The sequence below is a fragment of the Vanessa cardui genome, chromosome 12 (assembly GCF_905220365.1).
Source record: "Vanessa cardui chromosome 12, ilVanCard2.1, whole genome shotgun sequence".
NCBI lineage: Eukaryota > Metazoa > Arthropoda > Insecta > Lepidoptera > Nymphalidae > Vanessa > Vanessa cardui.
Genome location: NC_061134.1, coordinates 4,107,213 through 4,125,544, shown reverse-complemented (window position 1 = coordinate 4,125,544; position 18,332 = coordinate 4,107,213). Strand labels below are relative to the sequence as shown.

The 18,332-nt window shown below is 34.6% G+C and overlaps 2 protein-coding genes across 2 annotated transcripts; one reads left to right on the top strand and one right to left on the bottom strand.

Moving 5' to 3' along the window:
- Positions 1 to 675: 675 nt before the first annotated feature.
- Positions 676 to 8,386, top strand: LOC124534152. Its single transcript, XM_047109848.1, has 4 exons — positions 676 to 796; positions 6,711 to 6,803; positions 7,260 to 7,441; positions 8,048 to 8,386. Exons 2-4 carry the CDS (start codon positions 6,731 to 6,733, stop codon positions 8,384 to 8,386), a joined length of 594 nt encoding a protein of 197 aa, XP_046965804.1. The 5' UTR covers positions 676 to 796; positions 6,711 to 6,730.
- A 645-nt stretch (positions 8,387 to 9,031) lies between these two features.
- On the bottom strand, positions 9,032 to 18,203 carry LOC124534151. Its single transcript, XM_047109846.1, has 11 exons — positions 18,110 to 18,203; positions 16,435 to 16,502; positions 15,920 to 16,029; positions 15,021 to 15,251; positions 13,761 to 13,875; positions 12,755 to 12,821; positions 12,561 to 12,684; positions 11,911 to 12,046; positions 11,553 to 11,699; positions 10,726 to 10,862; positions 9,032 to 9,382 (listed from the first exon to the last, which is right to left on the bottom strand). The coding sequence occupies exons 1-11, from the start codon at positions 18,201 to 18,203 to the stop codon at positions 9,121 to 9,123; spliced, it is 1,491 nt and encodes a 496-aa protein (XP_046965802.1). The 3' UTR covers positions 9,032 to 9,120.
- Positions 18,204 to 18,332: the final 129 nt, after the last annotated feature.

Sequence of the window (18,332 nt, the reverse complement as noted above, 5' to 3'; positions counted from 1 at the left end):
TGTCGTGATTGTGTATCATATTATGACGTCTTATCGCCTGTAGATTTGTTTATGAAGATTGGGTTATGTGCTACGTGTGTAACTGTTTTGCTTGGACTTTGGATTTGTTTCAAAGGTAACATGCTGTTGCATTTAGATATTCAAAAGAGGCATCCATCGCAGTTGTAAAGATAAGAATAGATAAATAAAGATACTTAGACTTCGTGAATGAAGACATCTGTGCCCGCGACCTTGGACACGTATGAATTTAACAAAATATATATATTATTGTAGCCTTTAGTTACTCCCTATTATATCAGTTATCTGCCAGTGAAAGTCCCGTCAAAATCGGCTTAGCCATTCCAGAGATTAGAGATTAGAACAAACAGACAGACAGACCGACAAAAAATGTAAATAATGTTATTTTGGTATATGTACCGTGTATAAAAAATACATATGCATTAAGTAAAAAAGGGCTTTTTTAATATTACAAACAGACACTCCAATTTTATTATATGTTTAGATGCACTCAGCAGCAAGCATAAATTCTATAATTATATTTGAAATTGGTTAATTTTAGCATCTGATTTTATTTATTGTAATAAAAATGTAAATAGTTTACAAATTACTATAACAGTAGAAGATATTGAGAAAGTGATTATCGCTTTATTGTTATGTATTGTATAAATCAGGTTGCTGACATTCTGCCTCTCGTGTTGGCTGGCATTCACTGTGTGCTGCGGACTGCTTATTGCAAGCGTTGCTGGTCTCGCTTACGGCTACAACTATTGCGTGGCGGAGTTCGTTACACTTAAAAGTAATTATTTTATTTATAATGACTGACGAGAACGATTTCATTCAAGAATTCATTCGTAGACCCTCTCATTACAAAAATATCAACTGTTCTTTTAAAATACGACATTTTACATACAGCAAGAATATTACTAATATTGCCAGCGCTTCATCAGTTAATACCAGTGGTTAGAACGCGTGCATCTTAACGGATGATTGCGGGTTCAAACTCAGGCAAGCACCACTATATATATATATATATATATATATATATATATATATATATATATATATATATATATACATCCTACAACCTTTTTGGCGTCATGCACGTGGTGCATCATTACCACGTCCCCAAGTTCCCCTTAATTTACTTAACATGTCTCAATGAATACTGCTTAATTTTTTGATTTCCAGGTCCTTGGGATACGTTGTTTTCCGATATAAAAAAATTCCACGATATTCGTCTTTCAGTCAGGCCCAAACACTTTTGAACCCCTAACCATGATGATACATTTAAGGTATCCTAGATATATTGATCATAATTTACCTATGGCATCGATTATTTAGCGTCCTCACAGGATGGACTGTATTTGGAAGTGCGACGTTGCCAGCTTTAGGTTTGTTGTCTCTTTCTTTTCCTATCGCTGTTCTGTTCAAACAGTTCAACGTTTATTTTGTTCCAATATTCGTAAGGCTTATACATATACGGATGTCCGATATGTTATAATGTGTAAATACGAATCTTTTACTTTAACTTAACCCATGCTTACGCCGACGACTGTTATCCAGATCTCACGGAGAATCAGCGAAAAACTTGAGCGATTTCAAATTTTTTATATTAGATTCATATTTGGTTTGCGCTAATATGATCTCGATGTCTCTCATTTTCACTCTTAGCACAAGTGGCTCTGCCCATAAAACTTCATCGGAATAATTATGACTTCTCTATCATATTACTTTGTTGTTGCATTTGTTATAGCCTGTATTTTATTTTTCCTGTATGTCATAAAAATCTACCTACCAAATTTTATATTTACGGTAATAAAATGATAGTATTTATAATAAAATGAAATTACTGGGAACAGTGCTTTCATTTTAAAGTTGGTAGCATACAGCCACATAGTACCACCTAAAATAGTACTGTATGCTTCAAGATCACGATCTATCGGCTATTGTACAAGGTTCAATTTTGGGTCCCTTTCTATTTCTGGTATATATAAATGATCCTTTTTATTAGGTTGGGGAAAAAGTCTTTTCGCATATAGTATGTATGAACTTGTAATAAAATCTCTTTGGCTATACCATTTGTATCTGGCTGGTTTTGGTATCATTAAAAAGTTTTAATTTTAAAGAAGGCACTTCCAAATTCAAATTAGGAATTTGTGTGATTTTCATTTGTTTTGTTGTTGTTAAAATGAGTGAATCTAAAGAAGAAATTCGATACATTTTAAAATTTTACTATAAAAAAGGTAAAAATGCAACTCAAGCCGCGAAAAAAAATTGTGATGTTTATGGACCTAATGCAGTATCTGTGAGAGTAGCGCAAGTTTGATTTAAGCATTTTCAAGCCGGAAATTTTGATATCAAAGATGCATCTCGCTCTGGTCGCCCTGTTACGGACAAAATTGATGCCATTTTTGAAAAAGTGGAGCAAGATCGGCAAATTAGTAGTTACGATGTAGCTGAAGAACTGGCCATTGACCACAAAACGGTTTTGACTCATTTGAATAAAGCTGGGTACACAAAAAAGCTCGATATATGGGTACCTCATGAACTCACTGAAAGAAACCTAATGAACCGTGTACTCATTTGTGATTCTTTATTACGACGTAATGAAACCGAACCATTTTTGAAGAAGCTGATAACTGGTGATGAAAAGTGGATCACATACGACAAGAACGTGCGAAAAAGATCGTGGTCAAAGGCCGGTCAAGCTTAACAGACTCTGGCAAAACCCGAATTAACTCGCAACAAGGTAATGTTGTGTGTATGGTGGGATTGGAAGGGCATCATTCATTATGAGCTGTTACCGCCCGGCAGGACCATCGATTCAGAACTGTATTGCGAAAAATTGATGAGATTGAAGCAAGAAATTGAGAGAAAGCGGCCAGAATTGATCAACAGAAGGGGTGTGGTTTTTCACCATGACAACGCTAGACCTCACACATCTTTAGCCACTCAACAAAAATTACGAGAGTTTGGCTGGGAGGTATTAATGCATCCGCCGTATAGTCCTGACCTTGCACCTTCAGATTTTCATCTGTTTCGGTCTCTGCAGAATTCCTTAGGCAGTGTCAGGTTAACATCACGAGAGGACTGCCAAAACCACTTGTCGCAGTTTTTCGATCAGAAGCCCCAAAATTTTTACAGCAATGGGATCATGTCACTACTCACAAGATGGCAAAAAGTTATGGAACAAAATGGCACCTACATACTTTAGTCAAATGTAAATAAACTATAAAAAAAAAACTTTTTGAATTTTCATATAAAATACGAAGAAACTTTTTCCCCAACCTATTATGTTAAAGGTATTTGTGATATAGTGTTGTTTGCTGACGATACTTCACTGATTTTTAGGGTTGACAAAAAAAACTGACTATGACGATGTGAACGGTGCATTATCACAGATACACAATTGGTTTACAGTAAATAATTTAGTTTTGATTGCTCAAAAAACAAAATGTTTAGCTTTTATCCTACCCAATGTTAGAAAGCATAATTATAAGATATCTATAAACGGTGACCGTCTTGATGTAGCCGATACTACGGTGTTCTCAGGAATAGAATTGGATTCCAAACTTTAGTGGAGTCCTCATTTATCATCCCTAACAGGAAGACTCAGCTCTGCAACATACGCGTTTAGAAAAGTTAGACAACTAACTGAGGTTGATACCGCTCGTCTAGTGTATTTTGGTTTTTTTCACAGTATTTGTCATATGGCATATTACTTTGAGGTAACGCTGTAGGTATTTAATCTGTCTTTATTTTACAAAAGAGAGCAATCCGGTTTATTTATAATCTTGGACCTAGATACTCTCTTCGGGATGTTTTTAAAAAAGTAGGAATACTCACTGTTGCGTCTCAGTATATTTACAACGATATTATGTATATTCACAGTAACATTGATCACTTTGATAAAATCAGTGATCATCATTGTTTGTGCACTAAAAGTAAGGATAAGCTTATAACACCAAGTTTCCTACTCCGCAAAGTCAATAAATCCTTCTTGGGGCAAGGTATCCGATTCTATAATAAAATTCGGCAGAAATTTTTAACTTTGCCATTTCGTATTTTGGTAAAAAAGGCATATTATTCGAAACAAGATTGAATAGATGATAAAAAAGCGTGGAGGTATCTGTTGACTTCCAAGCTGAATATATTCATTTAAATAATTGTATTTAATTAACATGACTTTGTATTTTTTAAGTGTTGAAAAAGAGTAACTACTGAGTTTTTTTCCGGTTCTTCTCCGTAGAATCTACTTTCCGAACCGGTGGTAGTTTCACTTAATTGTAAAATGACGATTCAAAAGTGCTTGTTAAAGCCTATTTGAATAAATTTTATTTTGATTTCTGTTTTTTTTTTTTTGATTGAGCGTCCGTATGCAGCTATTAGGCGTCCGTATAAAGCTATTGGGCGTCCGTATACAGCTATTAGGCGTCCGTATACAGCTATTGGGCGTCCGTATACAGCTATTGGGCGTCCGTATACAGCTATTGGGCGTCCGTATACAGCTATTGGGCGTCCGTATACAGCTATTGGGCGTCCGTATACAGCTATTGGGCGTCCGTATACAGCTATTGGGCGTCCGTATACAGCTATTGGGCGTCCGTATATGGCTATTTGGCCTCTGTACCAAGTTACTAAGCTTTACGCCGGTTTGTTTACACCGAATAATAAAAACTACCAATCACAGATAACAGAAGATTTAACAGTACAAATACCAATCAGGATTGATATAGATGTTGTACAAACTTTCACCCCCTTTTATACCCTTAGAGGATGATTTCGTGGATGGAAACTATCCTATCTTCATACTAAATTTAATTTAAATCAGTTTATCGGATATAGACTCCCTGTACAAACTTCTACTTTCCTTTTTTATCTCGTTAGGGTATAATTTTGGAGACAAAATTATCCTATGTTCTTTTCTACAAAGTCCCCATACTAAATTTCATCTAAAACGGTTCAGCAGCTTAAGCGTATAAAGAAAGATAACAGACAGACAGACATACTTTATATTATTATTATGAATAATTAATATAAATATTAATTATTGTAATATATTTAAAAAAAACTTCCACGAAGTCCTCGGGGATTCATATATTCATTATTAATATATTTTATAAACATTAAATGACTGGTGTAAAACAAACAATAATCAAGCACCGAATAGGTATTATGTAACGCGTAAGTAATGAGCGAGATGGCAACGTCGCAATTTTGGACGCCAAATACGCGAATCCGTAGTCAGGAATTCCCCTCGATATACAGTGTGCGATATACGCGCTGCGGCAGCGCCTCACCTGCGCGGTGATTTCTTCGGGAACTTTTCAATATTTTATTGCAACTATTTAGAGTGATTTTTAGCTTCCGTCGATTTTTGTACTACGGCTAGCTAGGATGAATAGGACCTCAATGCCACCGGCTAAAAAAGTGGCGTCCGGTATACGGACGCCAAAAGCAGGTGGACGCCAGTTTAAATGCATTTTCGCCTTCAGTGGACGGCCAATTGTTTGCGGGATAAATATATATATATATATATATATATATATATATATATATATATATATATATTATATATATATATATATATATATATATATATATATATATATATATATATATATATATATATATATATATATATATGTATATATGTATGTATATATGTATATATATATGTATATGTGTGCTTAATTTGTGTTTATAATTCATCTCTTGTTCGGCGGTGAAGGAAAACATCGTGAGGAAACCTGCATGTGTCTAATTTCATCAAAATTCTGCCACATGTGCATTCCACCAACCCGCGTTGGAACAGCGTGGTGGAATATGTTCCAAACCCTCTCCTTAATAGAAGAGGAGGCCTTATCTCAGCAGTGGGAAATGTACAGGCTGTTACAAAAAAAATGTGATTTTATAATAAATAATGTGATTCCTACATCAATTTGATTTTGAAATTTATTCTTACGTTGAGCTGCTTCGCCACATGAAACCTAATGCCAATTATATTGTTTAGTTATTCATCCATCATTCATTTAAACAAACTGCGAGGAGTGAGAACTTTGAATGAGTTTGTGAAGCCACTGTGGATTCCATTCCACATTAAGTTTATATTTCGACGTTTTTTATTCACAAATCTTTGTTAGAACATCGACAAAATAAAAAAAATAACATTTTTTTTAATCTATTCCACGATTTTATCAAGTTATTACGATCAAACTCCTCTCCTCAACACTGTATTACTCTACAGTACTCCGAAACTTTCATATTTAGTTCCCTATTCTGTAGTTACGTCATTTTATCAAATTCGTCAATTGGAATGATAAATATTCGTGTTTACCCATCAGATTATATTCAAAGTGCAAAACAAACCACAGGATTAAAATTTTGTGATTAATACTATAAAACAAAAATCCTTAGTAACTTAACACCTACATTCTCCAAGATTTTTTTTATATGGCTTTTATTTTTGCCAAGAGGTCTCAGATCATTCCAAGAATTTGTTTCGGTATTTAATTAGCTTGTTTATTGCAGACTTAATTCAAATTATATGCCTAAATCTACCTTATCATTGTTCTGTTAGCAAATATGAGTATTTAATCAAAAGATTTTCCATCTTCGAACTTTTTATTTATGATTATTATGCCTTAATTTGATTTTACTCACGTATTCAAACTTATTTATAAATATAACTCAGGTCTGACCTTTTTTAGAGGGCGATGTAAAAGTTTATATGCGAAGAGGGCAGTTTCATGACAAACCAGATTTATCACCCTCCAAAAGAAGAATGGGTGATGAAGAAGATGGTAATACTATTATTACTTAATAGCCAATCAATTTCATTATATTTTACATAAAAGTTGCAACGACATAAGTATTTTGTGATTTCTGGTATCTCGAGTAAGTTCGTAATTTAAATAAACATTTTAAACATGAACGGCATTGAAAATAATGACAAATATTATGTAGGTATTTTCTTCCAATTCAATTCATAGTCAGATATATTGTACTTTTTTTTTATAATATCAGGAGATCGATGAAACTAATCTTACCATTCAAAATCCATTGCTGTGGTGATATCGTGTACAAAAAATTGCTTAATATTTTACCGTCAATGTAAACCTCCACATTTATATAAAACTTATTAATTATAATTACAGAGGTTTAAAATTGTTTATTTACTTTTGTACTATTAGTAGCAAATCTTCAAAAGATATGTATCAGTAATACTTTATCGTAAATATTATGTAACAACATTACAGTATTTCCATTTAACCTGACTGACGACTATAAACAAGAGGTACAATCAAACGATGAAGTAGTACTGTCCGATAAGTGGATGCAAGACCAAGATACAAAGAAGTATGCTGAAAAACTAACAAAGTACATAGAGCGCCCTAGAACACTTAGCGAAGAGAACCAAGAATCAGCTAGAAGGACCAAGGTAAGCTCCAATATAATGTAGTTGAATGGCCATAAGATGAAACGACCAATCGTTCAGTATTAGCACATATCTCACTGATATCCCAATAGCTTAGAAAGTAACTAATACATTACGGTTTTGCATGGTTGTAATGCTTTATGCACCCCAGTTAGGGCAGGTACCAACCCATCATCACATGTTCTACCGCCGAACAGTAATACTAATCATTTTTGGTTTCGGTTTGAAGGGTGAATGAGCCAATATTAAAGTAGCCAGGACTTACAGGTATAAGGGACATAACAACCTAGTGCCCAAAACTTATGGCGCATTGACGATGTAAGGAATCAGTAGCCAATTGTGACTACCAGATGGCTGGCCTATTTGGACGTCCACATATCTATACTACAAAACATAATTATGTTCTCGTTATCAATCTGGCCTATGGCGGTAATTCTCCAAAAAGATACGCAAACATAAGTACAATCTCCAGTGTTTCACTCGCAAAGTTTGATAGTTAACCTATAAATTAAATTTCAAATAAAGTCTGTCCGTTTCCAAATTAATATAATAAAGTTGTCATATAAAACCGAAGTTTTCAAACTATCATTCATCCAGTTTTTTTCATAGGAACCACACTACGTTGTACCAAGTTATCCAAGTGTACATCGTTTACATCCAACTCAGCAGCTGTTTATGACGTATCCAACGTTTTCCACGAAAATATGGCAAAGTGGCACTTCAGAGATCATAATGAGAATGTTTGACCCGGTGCCGCGACCAGTAATAGATTCAAATGAAGACAAATATTACGATAGCAAAGTGCACAGAGCGCTCGGTAGTGTACTTGCGAAACCAAAGAAAACTGAAGCGGAAGACGACGGTGCTGTAGGCGAGTCTCTGGATGTAAAATTGCGACCAGAAGATAGTCTAAAAAGGTTATATGGGCTTTTTAAAATTTTGTTTTGATGGAACATAATGGACGACTAATTGCGACTATTACAAAATAAAAAAAAACTAATTTATAATGTCCGAATTGACAATTTTTTGTAGTGTTTTTTAGACTTCGTTCTATTGAGCATTGTGAGCAGAGCAACAGAAAGTACATTTACTTTACGTAGTTGTAAATTTTTTAGCACCAATATGAAAGTGCCATAATCTTAAAAGTCATCTAAAATCCGTAGTATTTATTTATTATAAAACGCAAAAATCAATAATTATTTTTTTATTACAGTGAACCGAGGAAAATGAGATATTGGACAACAACATCGAAACCCAAATGGCATTATTCCACAGATGTCGACGAAGATATAATTATATACAAATCAGTTTAAAATAAGAAATGTAATAAAAAGTTATTTTTCATAATGATTTTTTTTTATAATTTTCTCATCTCAAACCTGCTTGATGGAATAAGCGCTTTCTATCGACAACAAGAACAACAGAGTGTTCTGGTGAATCATTGTCTCGATTCGAGTTTCCCTTTTTATTCACAAATCTACGCAAGATGGCTCTCGATGTCAATACCTAACTGTAACACTTACACACGCCTATTCTTTCTTGACGTGAGGGAAATAAAATAAGAAAAAAACAATTTTATATAATTTATTTATTCACCCAGTATTGATAATGGTTTACAAGTCCTGAGAGTGAGAAATCATTCAATATTAATATACAAGATTGTATGTCTCTCTTTTTTTCGGCTAACCATACCATCCGAGAAAAACAGGATACCCAAATCCGTTTGGGGCTGGTGCACCAGATTGACAATGTACATTAACATCGCTCATTTTCTGTACAGAGTTAAGCGGGACATTTGAGTTTTTGTATTGAACAAATGTATTTGACAAATGCTCTTTCAGAACCTCAGGTAATTTGTTTGTTAAATAACCATTAACGAACGCACTGGCTGTTTTTCGGTCCTTTAAATTCCTTTCCAGCTCAGCTACGGAGAGTTCCATTTTACTGGAAGTATATGATGACAATAATACAAAGATAACATGCAGAAAATTAATTATTGAAAATATTAAGTCTCATAATTAGATGAGAGCGAAGTCGGTAAAGTTCGATCATACTACTAGTGGTGTAACCTTGTTACAATTAAATGTGGATACAGTATCAAACAAAGTCGCTTACCGCTGTCTGTCCCTATGTATGCTTAGATCTTTTTAATTACGCAACGGATTTGGATGCGGTTTTTTTCAGTGTTATATATAACAAGCTGTGCTCGCGACCTCGTATGCGTTTAAATTCATCAAAAAAGAATATTATTGTAGCCTAAGTTGCTCCTATTATATCAGTTATCTGCCTGTGAAAGACCCGTCAAAATCGGTCCACCCGTTCCAGAGATTAGTCGAAACAGTCTACCATTAGTCTATCATCGTGGACTTTCTGAAAACATTCTGTAATATATTTAGTATCAGCATTGCTCCCGTGTAAAGGCGAAGCGGGTCGCTAGTTTTTTTTAACGTTTATTCTAAGTTAACATAGTTTTCACGATAAATTTTTATACAAAATAGAGGTTAGTAATATTTCTTCGCTTCAAAATTACATCATCCATTCGATCACGGAGCTGGGCGCCAATTCTACACACAAATTGTCACTTTATCGTGCAGTCGTTTGTCTATTCTATTAAAGTTCGGTCGAATTTGAATCGGAATATAATCGAAATCCTATCGTAACTGATGTAAAAGTTAATTGTTCCTCAGTTACAGTTAAGCAAAGGTTTATGCTGTGAGGATTCGGAGTTGGATCGAAATAGAATCGAAAACATGTTGTAACCGTTATAAGATAGCAGTGCCGTAAATAGCCTTTTCTGGGCCTTGTGCGGGCTTCTATAACTGCGCCCTGTGCGAGCTTCTATGACAGCACCCTATTTAAGCAGACCCTTTTCCTATTTTACTGTCTCACTCACTAAAACTTAAACGCAGGTTCACTACGCGTGACAAGTGCGTTGCCCATTAACGATAAACACTAATCACAAATACGCTCGTGCGCTGCCTAAAAAATGAGCGCGATGTATGTTTTTAATGATACTAGCATGTAAGTACGTTTGTATTGGAATCGAGTACTAGGGGCTCAGCGGAATCTTAACAAGAGCAAAACTAAAAAACAATAGTCCTGCCCAGTCTGTATATTCTTGCGCTCTCGAGAGTCTACGCCCTGTGCCTGGGCACCGATTGCACCGCCCTGTTTACGTCACTGTAAGATAGTAGACTTGGCTCTCAGATCTCAGCGCCAGGCTATTATGGCCATATTTATGAGACATACATGAAATAAATTTGCAAAATGTTATCTTTATACTTTACCGCCAATAAAAAACTTTAAAGATTGGTTCGAATGTCTCCAAGTCGATTTCGACATTAACTGTGGTGTCCATTATTTCAGCCGCAAATTCGTGTTCTCCTTTAACAGTGTTGTTTTCAAAGAAAAGGCTTCCTTTGACCTGTAAACAGGCTTAATACTTTACATCAAAATATCTTAGTAATAATAATGGCTCACTTCTAAAAATCAAGTCCACTACAATTAATATTCACAGTTCTCAATCTCTTAACCATTTCAGCTCCATTAGATCATACATTACATTAACAGCTTGTAAATATCCCACTGTGGAGCTAAGGCCTCCTTTCCCTTTATAGAGAAATTGTTTAGGGCATATTCCACCACGCTGCACAATGTGGCAGAATTTTGTTAAAACTAGATTTGATTCAATTCCATAATTCATATCACATTATTATTACATATTATTAATGTTACAGCGGTCTATTGAATTGACTTCTGTAATTAATATTATTTTATATGGCATAGCATTTAATACTGGCATGTCACACTATTTCTTATTTTAAATATGATTGAGCTGTCATTATAAAACAATGGGACGATAGCGTGGCATTCTAACAAAAGATAGAGAGATTGAAGCATCATTGTAAAACGATAATATTGTTTTGGCCATCCCGTACTACTGAAATTACACTAGTCATTTGTAGGTTTCCAAAATATTTTTTTCCTCTCCGCCGAGCAAATTCAGTAATGCTTGCCTGGATTTGATCTCTCAATCATCGGTTAAGATGTACGCGTTCTCACCACTGGACCATCTCGGCTCATGGAATACATAAATTATAAATTAATGTCTTACAGTAATGGAATTAAATCGAAAAGCTTCTGCAATCAACGGCGACTGCAACTTGAAAGGGCCACCGGTGTGTGAAGAATATAGTGTATCCAAGCCATGTAAAGTGATGCTATGTAATACAATTCGATCCGAGCGTGACTTCCTATTATACTGAAAAAAAAATGCGGTTTAATGTCGATTTCAGCCTCGTTATGATAATAACCTGTCTACAACTTATATCTGTACTCGTATATGTAATAACACTAATATTTTCCCAACCTGTCCGGAATTTAAGTCCAGAATGGCATTATCACCTAGTCGTAATCCAAAGAGATGGTATAATAAGATACAAAATTTACCGTATAACAGATAACATATGTACCGAATAGGTTCTTGATATTTCTACTGGCTCCAAATCAGCAGTTTCCTCGTTTAGATGTATGGTTACATTGTTAAGGTTTCGAACCAGTTCTGTCATATTTTTTAACACCATTTTGAAGACATCATCTTGATATTCACTAAAAATAATTATATATTTTTTTAAACATTTGATGAACCACTCTAAGGTCTTGAGCAGGAACGTGGATTTATATAGAGAAAGGGGACGATCAATGAAACGATGGATGAATTGTGTGAAAACTGATATTGCTGGAAAGAACTGGTACTTGTGAGATGACGTCCGAAATATGGGTGGCGAGGTGCTGCGCCGACCCCAAGTAAATTTACTTGTAATATCAGTTTTCACACAATTCATCCATCGTTTCATTGATCATCCCCTTTCTCTATATCCATCCACGTTCATGCTCAAGACCTTAGTGTGGTTGGTAAGATTACGTATATAATATTAATATGACCACACTAAATGATGTAGCGGAGATCAGAGATTACCTAATTGATCTTAAAGAGAGCTAATACACGATTTAACGAATTACGAATTTACGATCTTATTCACGAAAGTGAGAGTTGATAAAAGAATTTGAACGATAAAGTCTAGTAATAACATTAATTATAAACAAACTACAAAACAATTACCGAAATTTCTCTAAGCGATCGCCAAATACAAGTGATGTATTTATATAAGAAAATATTGCTGCTTGAAGTTTCGGCATCAATTCTTCACGAATCGGCTTTGTTAACAAGATTTCCAATTGTTTACCTTGAAGAAGTATATTAAATTTATTAAAGAGATCCCAGTAAATCTAATTTCTAAATATCTCAAAACATACCCTGGCTCTTTGAAAAATATTGCGCTATTACTGGAACCTTCCCATAAGTATATTGAAGAGGAGATATCTGAAATAATTTGCAACATCAATATCTCCTAAATGTGATATGACAACAAAACTCGTCTTTATTCAAATAGGAGGACTTAAGACAACTAGGTACATATGTTCGATCTTGAATTGACATGATATTATTGATGGAAGTTTAAAATTATGTTATTAATTATGTATTATTGAATAAACGTTTTAAATTTCAGCGTAGCTAGTAAGTTGGTGTGCTTGCCTACGAATAGCACAGAATAGGAATGGCTAGAGGACGGTGGCGCGAAGTGTTGAGGAGAGCCACACGCATGGTGGCCCTAATTAATGAGGAAACGACTAGGAAGAAGAAGTAAGGTGGTACTGGAACTTTGGAAGAGAAATAAAGTTAATATATTTGTTTTGGAATAAATCTAAGTTTAACTTGTTGTGTCGTTGGAATACAATGCAATATCTATAATCATTAGCTGACTGCTGTCCACTGCTGAACATGGACCTCCCCCAGAGCGCGCCGCGTTGCTCGGTCCTCTGCGTCCCTCATCCAACTTCTACCGTCGATCCTGCGAATGTCGTTGGACCAGCGGGTCGGAGGTCGTCCTACATTACGCTTACCGAGACGCGGTCTACACTCTAGGCCTCATCTGTTCGCTGGAGCACTGTCACTTCACGTCACCATATGTCATGACCAGTAGGAAGCAATGCTCAAAGACTTTAGTTTTTTAAAGTCCCGACGAAGCCTGCCTAACGCTGACCAGCCCAACCGAAACCTCCTATCAGCCTCTCGAAGTTATGCCGGCGTGGCTGGATAGTCTGGCCAAGGTAGATATAATCCTGCACAACCTCGAGGGCGATGCCGTTGACAGATATCGGTCCCGGCACGACATGCTCATTGAACATGATCTTGGTTTTGTCGAAGTTCATCATATAAATCTATAGATTTGAGTAATTGATCGCTTAAAACTAAGTTTACCTCGACGCTAAATTTGCAATCTCGTACTTGGAACGTGTCGTGACCTAATGTCACCGACTGACCGCTCAATTTGGCTAAAGTATATCCGACTAGTGTACAATCATCGGCTACGATACTGAAAGAAAATATAAATTAGATATCATTAAAAATGTCATGCGTATTTTGACCGCGATCGTAAAAACTACTTTCACGGCATGTCACGTGACGATTTGTCGACAAGTTAAATCATAATCCATATTGATATTATGAATCGAAAACGACGTTGGAAGTTATTATAATTTGAAAATAGAAAAACACTAAAATTCTTAATACTATTTAAAATTTTTTGAAAACTTATTTAGGGTCATTGATAATTGATTTGTTTAATGGGTTTGTGTCACGGATATGTCAACAGTATATTAACAGTACATCTTAAGCAATAACTATATGTGTATGTGCATTCACTAGCAATGAAAGCGTTTTACGATATACATACAAATATACATTTTAGAATCCACAATTGTTTTAAATATTTAGAAAATACCTCTGTAATAACATTATTTTAAGTTTTTACCTCTTTATGTCTTTGTTGAGCCATTTATAAAATAGTCAACAAAGAAGCAAATCAAACACGTTTACACAAAAAAGATTGCTTGCCATTTGTAGATTATATCGTGCGTGAGAACGAAATAATTTAATTACGCTCGATGGCAACGAGCACTCGATCTGACCGTCCTATCGTTTTGTTTACGAACAACGCCAAGTTACGACGGATCGCCCGGATTTAATTAACGATTAATCGAAGCAAGGGAATAAACGATATAAATTACATTAGGCTTCTTCAGAATCTAGTTTTGTTAATATCCTACGAAATACTCATGTGGAATTTGCTAAGCTGTAACGACATATTTAATTTGCTCCGAAGTACGTAATAACACGCATAATGGGACCATTCTAACAACAAATGATGGATCCTCAATTGTATTACAGATACCACAGTTGGGAATAGACCTTGGACCATATATACTTAACATATTTCGCAAATTCATGTTTTAATACCATATTATATGGAACTCATACTAACGTATACTATATTCTCTGACAAAGTGCCATTAAAACATTCCTGCCACTTATCATCAATATAATCATTTCGTTTGTATAAGAAGTTAATTCACCGAAATAAAACAATATATTAATATGCATATTAGACTACATGAAATTTATAAAGATACGTTTGTATAAAGTTAATTTTATTATCTGTTTGTTGAACCGTTAACTTACGCCAAACGACCTTCGTTGTCTACGCCCTTAAAAGCAAAGGGTGAACTTTGGTGTGTATCTTGGTCATTGGTGTTCTGAATATCTGATTCGTTCCTGAATACCAGATAATCAGACAATACTATCATCCTGCTAAGACCAGCCTCCACTCGTAGGACGTTAGACGCGAGCGCAAATGAAACCTCCGGCATCATGAGGTTAGGTAAGGCAGTGAGAGTCATTTCAAGTAACAGCCTGAAACAGAAAAAGTATAGTTGGCTTCAGTATAGCATACAGTAAATATTTTTCGTTCAAATAAATTATTCCAAGCAGATTCAAAGTATGAGTGAGTGGCGCTCGTAATTTAAAATTGTATTCGTGTGCGTGAGGCTACACCAACATCAAACGTAAAAGCAAAAAAAAAAGTACATAATAACTTTTAAATTAATTAATGTATCATAAAAGTTGTCTTATTGTTGTGTATAGATCTATACCTCAGCGGGTATATATTGACTTTGCGAAGAAAACTTGGTGTTACAAGATTATTCATTCTCGTGAGCATATAATGTTTATATCAAAATAATCAATTCTACTTATAAGTTTACTTTAGTTACTAGAGACTCCGTACTTACTTTTTTGGTTAAATACTTCATAGCAATAACAACACTATCAAATAAATTAAGTTTTGTATTTGCATTTAAATTTAAAGTTGAGTATTATCATAGGCTATGGCTGTGATGTTATAGGCTTAAATAAATTTGGATGTATTCATTGTTAAGTGATACCTACTTATCTTGCAGTACCAGTGATTTGACAATAGTAATATTTTAACATCAAACCTATTTGTTCGTCTGCCTACCTAGTCCTAGTACCTAGTTTTTTTTTAATAATTTGCCGTTGCCTTAATTGGCGAGTAAACTCACAAGTGAACTATATTGTCGTTTGAATAAAAACCATTTGATATACAAAGCGCGTCCGTTGATCGCCTCACATATACATTCATGCTTCTATGACCAAAGTTGTCTTTCAACGTCTGTAAGTAAAAAAATAATGAATGAAATCATTAGTAGGAATAGCAACGATATTCTAATAAACAGATATGTTATATCCATACTAAACAACAGAAAAAAGTGTGTTTATTTTAGTTTATTTTTACATTTCGTTAAAAGTAAAAAGGATAGCACGATAAAAACAATAAGTAAAAGGGATAACAAGATGTTTTAATTAAGCAAAACGTATTACTACGTAATTATGATGTATTATAACGTATTACTACGTAAAACAACTAAAGACAAACGTCCCAATTAGGACGTTTTCTAGTCTTCACTTTTTGCGTGTTAATAACATATTCTGTTTACTACAACATCATTGAGGAATAGACTTAATTTGATGCTCGCTGACAAATATGTCGAAAACATAATGTGCTTCTATAACTAACCAAGAGTAAAGCATTTTCGAAGGATTTTCGATGTGCTTGCCATTCTTTTTGAAAAGCCTTAAATACATCTGCAAATGAAAAAACCTATTTTAGTATATATGTATATATACATTGACACACATATTATCAATATTCAATTTTTTTTATAAGTTAACCAACTGTACCCACGACTTTGTACGCGTTTAAATTTAATATTATTGTAGCCTAGGTTACTCCTTATTTTATCAGTTATCTGCCAGTTAAAGTCCCGTCAAAATCGGACCAGCCGTTCCAGAGATAAGTCGGACCAAACAGACAGACAGACAAAAAATGTTATTTTGGTATATGTGGCGTGTATACATACATATGAATTGAGTGAAAAGGGCTATATTAATATTACAAACAGACATTCCAATTTTATTATATGTATAAATGTTTGCACACAATAATTATATATTTATGATTTAAAATAGATTGGATGCGATCATCTCATTTTTATATCGCTTTGCACTGGTTTAGTCTTAAGTGAGACAGTGTAAATAACAAGGGTCACAACACATAGGGTGTCGTGGCTGGAGGCGGTTTGACGCCTTTGGATGGACCAATATCAATTTGTATGCCTGTTTGATCAAGCTTATAAGGCTGCCGATTCTCGTTTAAGTATATATCAACATAATTTGGTTCATTCATATAAACATGTTAATATATTTCAGTTATTGACACATAAATTTAAAGTTTTATACTTCTTAAAATATGTAAAAATTCAATTACTTGGTGGTAGGGCTTTGTGCAAGCCCGCCTGGGTAGGTACCCACTCATCAGATATTCTACCGCTAAACAGTACGCAGTATTGTTGTGTTCCGGTTTGAAGGGTGAGTGGGCCAATATAACTACAGGCACAAGGGACATAATATCTTAGTTCCCAAGGTTGCGCATTAACGATGTAAGGAATAGTTAATATTTCTTACAGCGTCATTGTCTTTGGGTGATGGTGACCTCTTACCATCAGGTGGCCCATATGCTCGTGCGCCAACCTATTCCATAAAATAAAAAAAAGAATAATCAAAAGCTGTTCCTAAAAGTTACATAAAAACTCCTTTCGGAAATCGGTTACACTATAATCTTTTAAGATGATTTCTTACCACTCTTAAAATAATTGGATATTTTTTCATTTATCGATGCAGAGTCGCTGAGACTGCATGTTATCAAAACCAAAATTAACGTTTTCAACATTGACGAACAAGAAAAGCAAGCAAGATGGTGAATATTGATATCGAGGAATTTTAATTAAAACTACAAAAAGTTACTGATTAGAAAAGAAATTCATAATTTCATTGACTTGTTAAATTATACAATGTACTTAAAAATATAAAAAAACGAGTTTTAATGTAATTTTTAGAGTATAAACCGAAACCAATTATTCTACGATTAAAACTAACTTTTTGTTTGTATGAGACTTCTCATTTTTTTTTTTGCGAAAAGTAATCTTTATCTTTGCGATCTAATTATGCCCAAATTCCGCTTTTGTGCAAATAATAATATTTTTGGACATATCGCCGAATCTGTTTCTCGAGACTCACGGACAATACTAAAATAGTCAACACTTTGAGTGCTTCGTTGGAAATAATCTATCACCCTGAGAAGAGCTTCGTCGAGCCATAAGAAACCCTGTTCGGAATGGGCCATGGGTGCGTACCAATAAGGGCCATCTCATTGGTTATGGTGGGGTGAGATCCTACATAAGCCAGTTTTCCCCTCAGGAGACCGTTCTCCCATTCAAAAGTTTCCATTGCGTGAAAAAGTGGCCTAGCGATTAAGGCTGCAGTTGTGAATTAAAGTCATATATTGCAACGATATATATATATATATTGGTGTGCATATATATGACAAAATACAACAAATACTTGTATCGTTATTAA

Excerpts from the sequence above, each read along its gene's own strand:
- LOC124534151 (XM_047109846.1), bottom strand. The coding sequence starts at position 18,203 with ATGGAAACTTTTGAATGGGAGAACGGTCTCCTGAGGGGAAAACTGGCT. Across the intron at positions 11,700-11,910 it reads AAATATCAAGAACCTATTCG|TATAATAGGAAGTCACGCTC; the intron begins GTACATATGTTA and ends TTTTTTTTTCAG. Across the intron at positions 9,383-10,725 it reads TTTAAAGTTTTTTATTGGCG|TAAAATGGAACTCTCCGTAG; the intron begins GTAAAGTATAAA and ends ATATACTTCCAG.
- LOC124534152 (XM_047109848.1), top strand. The coding sequence starts at position 6,731 with ATGCGAAGAGGGCAGTTTCATGACAAACCAGATTTATCACCCTCCAAA. Across the intron at positions 6,804-7,259 it reads AATGGGTGATGAAGAAGATG|TATTTCCATTTAACCTGACT; the intron begins GTAATACTATTA and ends ACAACATTACAG. Across the intron at positions 7,442-8,047 it reads AATCAGCTAGAAGGACCAAG|GAACCACACTACGTTGTACC; the intron begins GTAAGCTCCAAT and ends TTTTTTTCATAG.